We start from the raw sequence: 10,154 nt of genomic DNA, 5'->3' as shown, positions 1-10,154 counted from the left end.
AGCTGTCGAAGGTGAGGTCAAGCGCCGCCGACCTCCGCCCGTTGGTCGTTCCTTCCGTTTGACCTCACTTCATCACTGACATGGAACCATTTCAGAGTGAAGAGTACATTTGCATTTCCCAAAATACTAACTACATTATTCACTTTCTATTCAACCATGGAACTGTGGCGATCCTCCGCAATGAACTAGACAAAACGGAACATACAAGGTATCCAACAAAAGCAAACGAACGACATCACCGCTAGAGCTCGTTTTATGAGCTTGGAAATTTCACTCCTCCGCCAATCTCTGCCATTTCATCATCGACCCATCTTCCACCAACTCAATAAACCATCCTCGGATCTCTCGTCAGTCATCGTAGCAGGCTAAGAGGTCGTCGCGGGTGTCGGCGTTGAGTCGTCAAGCAACGGCGCACGTTCAGCATCAGTCGACTCTGGTTCAGCTGGGCTGCGGAAGAACACATTGCGACCGGAGTACTTGACGGAAGTCAGGTATAGAGAGACCAAGAGGAACGCTCCGAAAATAACCCATGCGAAGATCCACTGGAGGTGGTAGCGGGTATAGTGATCAGTTTGGGCAATGGCCAGACCTACGAAACGAGAGTCAGCATTCATTTTTCTCTGCTAGAGAACTTATATAAGCGGCTTACCGAACGTCAGAAGACTAAGGCTGTATCCAAGGAGATCATCCACAGTGGTGAAAATATGGACGGAGCCAATCACGAAAATGACCCAGATGAAGACAGCGGCGGCAATTTTGGCAGCAGGGGTGTGACTAAAGATAGCGTGAGCTCCGTTTAAGAAGAGCGCGATCAGAGTCCAAGCGTATGGGGCTGCGACGACAGCCAAGTGCGACACCAGTGGCAAAGAGCGGACGCGCCAGAACAAGATATGCTGATTGATGAAGTGCGCAATCAGGATGACCTCGGCAGGCCAGAAATAATTCCTGGTCCACAGGAGGATCCACGCGAAGACGAAGAGATTGTTGAGAATGAAATGTGAAGCGGCGTTGGCGGCGTTATGGACGGCTGCCTCCTTGGAGAAGAGCTGGGCGACATAGACGATCTGGGCAAGGAGAAGGAGGATCCTGCCCGGGTGTTACTGACATGCGAACGTGAAGTACACTCAGGTACTTACCAGTAAATCGCCAGCACGACGATATTTATAGTGAACGGTGTAAATCTTTGCTCAAACTGTGCCCAGATTGTGTGGCCGTTATATACATCGGCTGGTTTATGGATGGAATAAAAGATGCCGACGACCAACACCAAGACCCAACTCAGAGGCGCAATAACTTGATACGCCCTGACTACATTAGAAGGGTGCGACTCGCGCCTCGCGAAAACGTTGTCTAGGTAAGCTTGGTCAGTTTATCTGCAAAGTATACCGCAGAACCTGCAAGGTGGAAGCATACAGAACCCCATGGTGAAACAACCCGTACAACAGCTTCAAAAGCCGATGGAGACCAGGAAATTTCTTGAAGAGGAGAAAACCACGAGGTATATAGACCCTCGGCCACTGGAGCCTGAGGTGAGATGACGAAATCGTCGAACACTGCCTGACACCCCGCAGTCCAAGAGGTCTCCTGACACAACATCTCAGCATCGCAAGCCCTCACTGGCCCATGAAGAATCCGCTATGCGCTTTAGAGCATAGCCAGCGAATGGCTCAAATTTGGTCTTTGCCCATCATGGACCCCAAATCCTCTCTGCCTGGAGTGGTGCTGGCGCCCGGATGCAGTCTTGATTTCCTCCATGCGCACGTTGTCGATCCGTGCACTGCCTGCCGCAGTACCGCGCCTCCGCTAAAAGTACGAGTTGATACGTATCTGTCTATGTATCTACTCAGTGTGAAAGTATTCGGTGCACATCGCAGGGAATCCCCGGCTATGAGAGTAAACTAAACATCCTATTCGGAACGCATGATGCGGACGTCTCATACTCCGACTTACGTGGGTCCTCTGCACGGGTCGATCCCCCTCAGGCTACTACTCGTTGATAGATCCTACGAAGCGCCTCTGAATGAAAGGGCCACTAGGTAGCGGGGCATCAATCCCAAAGATCGAAGCAAGAAGCCCAAGCAAAAGGAAGACCCGTAGGTACGTATTTGTATTTCATGCAATAATCATGGCTTGCTTAGCTCCAGAGCGAATCCGCCTGCTATTGCTGTTGTTGTCGCTGCTGTTTCACAGCATCCACAATCCTGCCGTGGATAGAAGCAGGCGCAATAACCATCCCCTCACACCCCGCCAACCTTCGCCCCAGCGTCAAATCCACAGGGTCCCCATTCAAATCCGTGACCTTCACCCCCAACTCCTCAACAATAAGCATCCCGCCCACATGGTCCCAGCAATTCGAGCGGTACGACGCCTTCCGCGGGATCTTGATGAGCACATTACACCCGCCCACAGCGATAGCGATATACCGTAGCTGCGCAGACCAGAGATCTGAACGCGGTGGCCAAGGAGCCCCCAGTCTCTCCGCAAGGCGCGCGTTGACATCGTAGTCTGATGAAGTCGCGGCCTTGCAGTCGATGAAGCGGATCTCGCTAGGTTCCGTAATCTGCTCCTTCGCTTGGATTCTCGTCGCGGGTTCAAGGAGCGAACCTGTCCCCATTGGCCTCGTGAAGCTCCCTTGCCCAGCGACCGCGAAAACCATCACGCCCTTCCCAGCCCGATCCGCCTGCTCCTCGTGGATCTCGCCATGCGCGAGATCGAGATTCGGACACCCCGTCACGCCAACGCGCTGCTTCCCGTCTTCCACGAGCCCCAAACAAACAGCATACTGCTGCCCGCGCATGAACGTCGCCGTCCCGTCGACAGGATCAAGGACCCAAGTGCGGCCTTTGGGTTTACAACTGCCCAACGCGCCAAGGTCAATGAGTTTCAGCATCTCCTCTCTCGAATTCGGTCGAGAAAGGAGCGTCTCGCTCTCTTCACATTCTAACCGCGTTGAAGAGACAAGTTCCCACGTGCGCTCGAGCAGTTCCGGCTGCGCGCGGAGCGTCTTGCTATCCTCTTCACCGACAATGTCGTCGTCCGGAAAGATATGGTGAATCGCAGCGATGAGGAGGCTCTGCGCGCCGAAATCGGAGATTGTCACGGGCGTGTCGTCGCTCTTGTCGAAGGAGCCCTTGTCGACGGCTGCGATGAGCTTTTTTGTGAGGAGGGCTGCGCGCTGGACTGCTAGGCTGGCTATTTGGAGCTCGCGCGCGTAGGGGCCGGTGTAGGCCATTTTGGGAGGGGATTGGAATTTGAGTTTTGGTAAGGGGTGTTGTAAAGTTTTTCGTTTCTGGTGCTCGCGTGTTCGCCGACTGACGGTGGTGGCGGTGGTGGTGCCAAGCCGGTCCCGGTTGCTGCCCGCAGGTGGAGGGGCGGAGCTTGAGATCTGCACTAGCCGCTCTTATTGGTTGGTGGTTTTGTATGTGCTGTATGGGTAAGTGCCCTCACAATTGTAGCTCCTATAACTAAGTTGAATCGAAATCTTATGGTCTATTGTGAATTGAAGGCTGGAAGGGAGGTATTTTCACTCCCTGTAAACCGGGAACAAGAATGGCCATTAACAGCCTTGTTCAGCTAGGCTTGGTGTGAAGAGATATAGTTTTGTGTAGCTGCTTTGTTCAGCAAGGTAATGTATTCATTGAGTCCTAGTTAAAAGTGAAGTCTTTCTTTCACATCAGAGCTTCCAGTGTATAGATTGAATATAAAGCAATATAACAGTCTCCCTGAACCATTCCCTTTGGTTACCTACACCTAAACTCCGGTATTCATATACTGTGAGCTATTCTTACTGGACATCTTTACTCAACATCCATTATACATCCCTCAAGCCCCCTCAAGCAAGACGTCCCAACAATTTCACACCCAACCACACAGTCTACTTCTGAAACTAATTCCCATACCCACCCAAACTTCAGTCCCCGAAGAGTGCATGACCTTCCACCGCGAAGTAGCAGAAAAGACGGACATCTACTCCCTAAGCGACGACAGGCTAGCAAGATGGCTAACCCGCCCCTTCACCCTCTCAGTGCGGCCTACAGAATTGCGCAGGGCGGAGACAATGTCAACAACGAGAACGAGAGCGAGAGCGAGACGAAAACAGAGACTCGGACTCAGTTAGCGTCACCACCCGCGTCAGAGGCAGGTGGTGAGATCCAGAACCAGAGTCCGTTCATCGATGACTGGGTGACTGGGCAAACTGGCAGGTTCTGGAATTGCAGACGCAGCGGGCGTTTGAGGCCGGGCGGGAGCTAGCCCTGTTCTTGTGGAGAAGTCTACCGTTTGGCATTTGCTTGAGTCAGGTTGGGTTGAGGTTTATTGTGAAGTATGGGAAGATGCAGCATGAAAAGGCCGCTGACTGAGTATTTGCTGCTGTATCTGATTAGCATTTCATTTAGTGTTGACTAAGTCCCCATTCGGCACCGTGAACAAGGCATTGATGTTTTGGCCGTGTTCGACACTAAGAAAATATGAAGAGAGACTTTGATTGGAATTGAGCTAACAGCTCCCCAATCTTGTATTCATAATGTGCTCGACTATCTAGGAAGGCCAAAGGCAGCCCTATCTAGGAGCCTTTGCATGATATGATACGTGCCAATTAACCAAATCGCATTAAGAATACTGTAGCATTAGGTCATAAAGAGGTTGAATTGGACATTCAAACATTAAAACGCAGCGAGAGCAAGCTCGTAAGCAAAGCCCAGGGTGAGTTTGGCGTGCTCCAACATGTGATCGAAGTTAAGGTACTTAATCCTGTCGTCGGTGGTGTGGATGTGCTTGTTGCTATCCTCCATCTTGGATTCTGTCGCCATGGCCGAAGGGTATCCGTATTTGCTTGCTGAAGTGTGGTCGGAGCAGGCATATCCGCATCGTGTCTCGGCGAACGGAATACGGCAATACTGTACGACATTAGCGAATAATAAAAACTGTGTAATCAACTAGCACATACGGTAGTAATGATGTTCCTGAGGAACGTCGTGAGAGCGGGATCCACGTAATCAGTCATGACCCCAATTGCCTCCTTGTGACCGGACTCAATGGTAGCTTGAGAGTAACCCGTCATATCTTGCTGTAGCATGGCCTTGACGTCGGCCTGGTCTCTCTTGTACTTGGAGAAGATGGCTTGAGAGCCGAGCATTCCACCCTCTTCTGCTGAATACCAATGGAACTCGACTGTGTTGGGTGCTTGTCCCTTGGCGATGATATCTGACTTCAAAAGACCACGAAGGGCCTCGAGAATGGTGACGGTTCCGCTACCATCGTCGTCGGCGCCGGGGGCAGCCAGAAGAGACGGAAGGAACAAATTGATGCTGTCCTGGTGAGCACCCAGGACAACAGTCTTGTTTGTGAGACCAGGGATACTGGCAATGTATATATTAGCATTCCACGTGTCTCAATAAACAGTAGGGTATACAAACCGAGCAATGACGCTGAATTGTTCCCAGGAGTGTTCGAACTTCTGAACGCTCGCGCCCCAACCATCAGCTCCCGAGTCATGGATCACCTTCAGCACCTGGTCGTGCAACCACTTCGCAGAGTCATAACCGTCACCCGATTTGTAGTATCGCGTGTGGAAAGACGTAAATTTCTCAAGATCCTTCTTCATGTTGTCTTTGTTCAAGCCATCGATGAGCGGTTTGACCTTGTCCACGTGCGCCATCTTCTGCGGGTAATTGAGGTAAATGCCAGCGTCTAGCGTCGGGTACAATCCATAGTTACGGTCTTCCGTGATATCGATGAAGTTTACACCATCCTAGGTAGGTATTAGCATCGGCCGAAGATAAATAGAGTACAGAGAGCCATACGAGTTTCAGGGCCCATTTCTCCTCCTCGGTTACCCATCTCGTTTGATAAGGAGCCAGTTCGATCAGGTACTTTTCTTGCTCATGGTGGATGTTCGGATTCTCCAATACATCCTGCTGCGGAATGGCGTAGGCCCAGACCCCAGTAGAAGCGGTCGCGCTCAGAGCGAGCGCAGTCGAAAGCTTCATAGTGACGATTCGGAGCGATTGCCCGTTAATGATAGTCGTAACAATGCAGTTAACTGTACAAATGTGACAACTGAGAACCCAAGGAAAGGCTCAGAGTTGATCAAGGAGGACAGAGAAGGGCGTTCTGATGACTGGGGGGTGCTGCAGGGAAGTTGCAGGCCGAGGAAGGAGGTCGCTGTTGCCGACCGGAACTTTGCTCAACACCGCCGATAAATCCGAGAAGCTTCAAATCACGATGAAGCTCAAAGGTTGACCGAATGTTTTATAGCCTCAGAATACTCGAATGAAAGAAGGGCATGAGACTGTTGCGTCAGACCTGGGCCGGGGGGAGCCAATATATAAGCTGCCCGATGGAGTTAGATCCCCGCCTGGGCACAAGCTCTGCCACACGCGACCCTGCTCCTAGCCTCTGGCCTGCGAGGCTGCGAGGTACACCTGACACAGCCTCACCTCTACTTCCTTCAACATCATAGCACCTTATCTACGAGAGCTCTAGCGCCAAAACAAAGGGACCATGCCAGGCAACAGCATATTAATAGATCGAAGTGCTCTTGACTTCTGACTTTTGAGTCTTGAGTCCTTGACTTTGAAGACGTCGCGATTCCCCGCACAATTCGCGCCGATCCAAAGACCCAGCGACGGTCCCAGGGACCCAGATTCGCGCCAAATTTCAATTGGCAAGCCCCACAGACTCGCGCTATGATCTCAAGTTTCTCTATTCTTTCAATGGTTCCGGTGGACGGAGTAACTACCTTTCAGAAATATAGTCAGCGTGACGTTGACGTGGAATTTCGGTTAAGAATAAGCTCAAGCTCGTTTCGAAGTCGACCCGATGCCGCCAATCCGATGATAGACCCAAACTAAGTCCCAGGGGAGAGATATCTGCAGGTATTTTATTTCCAGGGCCAGACCTTGATATGCTCTACGGTCTTGTACCACCCACGTCAAGTGTCCTGGAGAGTTGCTTGAAGTTGGCAGGGCCTTAAATCTAAGCGCGATGTCCACGCATTGAGTGCGGAGATGGTCGGATTTTACGTAGTTGCCTAATCTCTCGCCTCTACGCCAGAGAAGAGACAAAGGAGATGATAATGAGAGATAAATCTCAAAAAGTGAGTTGAAGCTGTTAATTCAAGAGCAGGTGATCCATTATCCAACTATTCGAAATCACCGTTGCTTTGCCAGGGCGAACAGTTCCATACATAAGAACTCCGCGGAGCTGAGTCAGCCTCCGCATTTGCCAGCGGCTTCCAGCACCATCTCTCGCCGTTTCTAATACTCAGCCTCACCATCTTTCCAGCTTGCACTTAAAACAGAGGTCGGAAATTTCAACTCCGCCTCTATCTTCCCTTCTTTCCACTGTTAGACTTTCTACATCCATCGCTCATTCCACCCCAAGCATGTCCCCCATATCCATAACCAAAGGCAATGGCACCCAACAACCAGAATCATTCACCCAAATGGCCGACAAAGACCTCGAATCTATAGGCCGGCACTGCCAATACGAATACTGCAACCAGCTCGACTTCCTCCCCTTCCGCTGCGAGTCCTGCCGCGGGACATACTGTCTCGACCACCGCACCGAAACCGCCCACCGCTGCCCGCAAGAAGGCGAGTGGGCGCGCCGCCGGAACGGCACGACCACTTCATCAACCATAGGCACACCGACGCAGAAGCCCACTATTTACAACACAGACCAGTGCGCGCATGTTTCGTGCAAGACGCTCATCAATACGCTTAAGGATCCCGGCGTTAAGTGCCCCGAGTGTCGGAGGGAATACTGCTTGAAGCATCGTTTGAAGGAGGAACATGATTGTGCGAAGATTGCTCCGCGGTTAGGTGGGGTTGCGGGAGGGGCGTCGAACGATACAATCAAGTCGATGTTTGCGAAGGTTCGGTCGTGGGGGAAGGATAAGAGTCAGGCTGCGGCTGCTGCTGCGAAACCGAAGCCGAAGGCGAATAGTCCTGCTGCGCGGGCGGTGGCAGTTAATGCGATGAAGAAGGCGGCGAAGGGGGACCCCGGTGTTCCTGCTGACAAGAGGGTGTATTTGCATGTTGTTGGGACATCGGAGACGCAGGGGGTTGATCCGCCGAATGGCGACTTTTGGTTTGACTCGCGGTGGAAGGTTGGGAGGGTTCTGGACGATGCGGCGAAGAGGCTCGGGGTTGAGAATGTGAATAATCGGGCTGGGGAGGAGGCGCGGTTGCGGGTGTTCCATGTTGAGAGCGGGGAGTTTCTGGAGTTTTCGGATGCGGTTGGGGATGGGAAGATGAAGAACGGGGATACGGTTGTTTTGCTGCGGGGAGCTGGAGTAATGCTGGGGAAGTGATTTGTCATCTTTGGACTATTTGCGCTCTTGAGCCATGATATCCTTGATATGTTTGACATTGCATAGCATGATACTCTCTATGTTGGCGTTTGGGATCTACCTATATACCTATATGCATAGCATCTTTGATCTTCATCTAAACACTCATCTTCATCTTAATCGCCTTGTGTGGCTGGTATCCAATGACCTCAAATTCCTCTTCCTTCCACCCATCAATATTCCCACTTCCCCGGTCCTCCCTCTTAATATTCAACTCCGGAAACTCCGTCGGCTCCCTCGTCAACTGCTCCTGCAGGGCCTCGATGTGGTCAAGATAAACATGCGCATCACCCATGGTATGGATCAACTTCCCCGCGTTCAGATCCGTCGCATGCGCAATAATATGCGTCAGCAGCGCATAAGAAGCAATATTAAACGGCACCCCAAGCCCCATATCACAGCTGCGCTGATACAAAAGACAGTTTAGCTCCCCTCGCCCCTTGCCCTCCCCACTCTCAATCCCCTCAGGATAAGAGACATAAAACTGAGCAAACATATGACAAGGCGGCAGCGCCATCTTCTTCAAATCCGCGGGGTTCCACGCAGACATGATAATCCTCCGGTCAAAGGGCGTCTCCCTAATCTTCCTCACGACATCCGCCAGCTGGTCTACTCCCTGCCCCGAGTAATCGGCATGAGCATCAACATACTCGGCGCCGAAATGGCGCCACTGGAATCCATAAACGGGGCCGAGGTCGCCGACTTCGCGGTGCGAGAGGCCCACCTTATCTAGGAACTCGCGCGAGCCATTGCCGTCCCAGATCTTGATACCTGCTTCGGATAGCGGGATGCTTGATGTTGAGCCGGAGATGAACCATAGGAGTTCGGCGAGGACAGCGCGCAGGAAGACGCGTTTTGTGGTGAGGAGGGGGAGGACGGGGATTTTGAGGTTCGAGGACGGATTTGAGGAGTCTGGCTTTGAGAGCGAGAAGCGTATGGGGTTTGGGGCGAAGATGGAGCGCGTTCCTGTGCCGGTGCGGTCAGGGCGGTGTTCGCCTTCGGCGAGGATTTGGCGAATTAGATTGAGGTATTGGTGTTCTTCGTGGGAGGGGTTGTGAGGGGGTTGGGTGGCGGCTGCGCCATTGCCCTGGGGTGTGTCTGCTGGGACTGTCATTTTGTCTTGTTGGGTGTGCTGTTTCTTCAAGATGGACTTGAGAAGGCAAAGGGAGTGCTGCAGATGAACCGAAAGTCTGAGAGGCAGATCCAGCGCGTCCGCGGCGCGTCACGCTATCACGTGATTGTTACGGGTCTATTTGAGCCTGCAACAACCACTATTGACAGTACTAGAGCCGTCATTTTTTTTTCTAAACGAAGTATTTAGCGCTATTCACTGTCTCTTTTCTAGGGAGCATGACATGCTATCAGACTATGTTGTGAAGTAAAGTATAGGTGCTCCAGCTGGACAATGGCTGCCAGGTATGAGAAGACTACGGTACGGCGAGCGCGAGATCTGTCGAGCAATTTCGTCATAGCATATGTTCAAAGCCTCCAGTCTATCGCATACTTCCGAGGGCTATTTCTGAAGGTGTTCCTGTCTTCAGCTGTGAAGCACGGATATGCACGTACTACCCGGTGAAGCCCACACATACTACTCCAGGTAGATAGAAGCAGTTGCTGAAACATCAGTCACCAATAGCCAGGCGAATTATTCCGACTGGATACGAGATGAATCAAGGCGTACTCGTGTTTGCTTCATAGTTCGATCATGGGCATCTTGTAACTTGGCCATCGTAGAGCTCGAGAGGACCGTGTTGATGCACATGGTGAGCCAAAATGAATCATCCTTGAAAATGACGGAGTC

General features: G+C 51.8%; 4 protein-coding genes across 4 annotated transcripts; 1 reads left to right on the top strand and 3 right to left on the bottom strand.

Moving 5' to 3' along the window:
• Positions 1–305: 305 nt before the first annotated feature.
• Positions 306–1,481, bottom strand: BDV17DRAFT_193970 (DUF1774 domain-containing protein). The gene is made up of 4 exons (XM_073755145.1): positions 1,414–1,481; positions 1,137–1,350; positions 650–1,086; positions 306–589 (listed from the first exon to the last, which is right to left on the bottom strand). Exons 1-4 carry the CDS (start codon positions 1,421–1,423, stop codon positions 366–368), a joined length of 885 nt encoding a protein of 294 aa, XP_073619143.1. The 5' UTR covers positions 1,424–1,481; the 3' UTR covers positions 306–365.
• Positions 1,482–2,158: 677 nt separating this feature from the next.
• BDV17DRAFT_279568 (uncharacterized protein) lies at positions 2,159–5,987 on the bottom strand (the record flags this gene model as incomplete). Its single annotated transcript, XM_073759738.1, has 6 exons — positions 2,159–3,192; positions 3,749–3,750; positions 4,744–4,895; positions 4,946–5,357; positions 5,415–5,749; positions 5,802–5,987. 6 exons carry the CDS (start codon positions 5,985–5,987, stop codon positions 2,159–2,161), a joined length of 2,121 nt encoding a protein of 706 aa, XP_073619142.1.
• Positions 5,988–7,118: 1,131 nt separating this feature from the next.
• On the top strand, positions 7,119–8,382 carry BDV17DRAFT_192869 (AN1-type zinc finger protein). The gene has a single exon (XM_073755140.1). It carries the CDS (start codon positions 7,385–7,387, stop codon positions 8,312–8,314), a length of 930 nt encoding a protein of 309 aa, XP_073619141.1. The 5' UTR covers positions 7,119–7,384; the 3' UTR covers positions 8,315–8,382.
• Positions 8,383–8,450: 68 nt separating this feature from the next.
• On the bottom strand, positions 8,451–9,467 carry BDV17DRAFT_287834 (thymidylate synthase; the record flags this gene model as incomplete). Its single annotated transcript, XM_073761249.1, has 1 exon — positions 8,451–9,467. One exon carries the CDS (start codon positions 9,465–9,467, stop codon positions 8,451–8,453), a length of 1,017 nt encoding a protein of 338 aa, XP_073619140.1.
• Positions 9,468–10,154: the final 687 nt, after the last annotated feature.

This window comes from Aspergillus undulatus (assembly GCF_047715775.1).
Source record: "Aspergillus undulatus strain CBS 261.88 unplaced genomic scaffold BDV17scaffold_6, whole genome shotgun sequence".
NCBI lineage: Eukaryota > Fungi > Ascomycota > Eurotiomycetes > Eurotiales > Aspergillaceae > Aspergillus > Aspergillus undulatus.
This window is presented reverse-complemented; position numbering and strand designations above follow the sequence as displayed.

What these genes read in the sequence shown, in the direction of transcription:
- BDV17DRAFT_193970 (XM_073755145.1), bottom strand. An exon ending in GTCGTGCTGGCGATTTACTG is followed by an intron (nt 1,087 to 1,136) that starts GTAAGTACCTGA and finishes ACACCCGGGCAG; the next exon opens with GATCCTCCTTCTCCTTGCCC. An exon ending in CCTTAGTCTTCTGACGTTCG is followed by an intron (nt 590 to 649) that starts GTAAGCCGCTTA and finishes CTCGTTTCGTAG; the next exon opens with GTCTGGCCATTGCCCAAACT.
- BDV17DRAFT_192869 (XM_073755140.1), top strand. Translation starts at nt 7,385, where the DNA reads ATGTCCCCCATATCCATAACCAAAGGCAATGGCACCCAACAACCAGAA.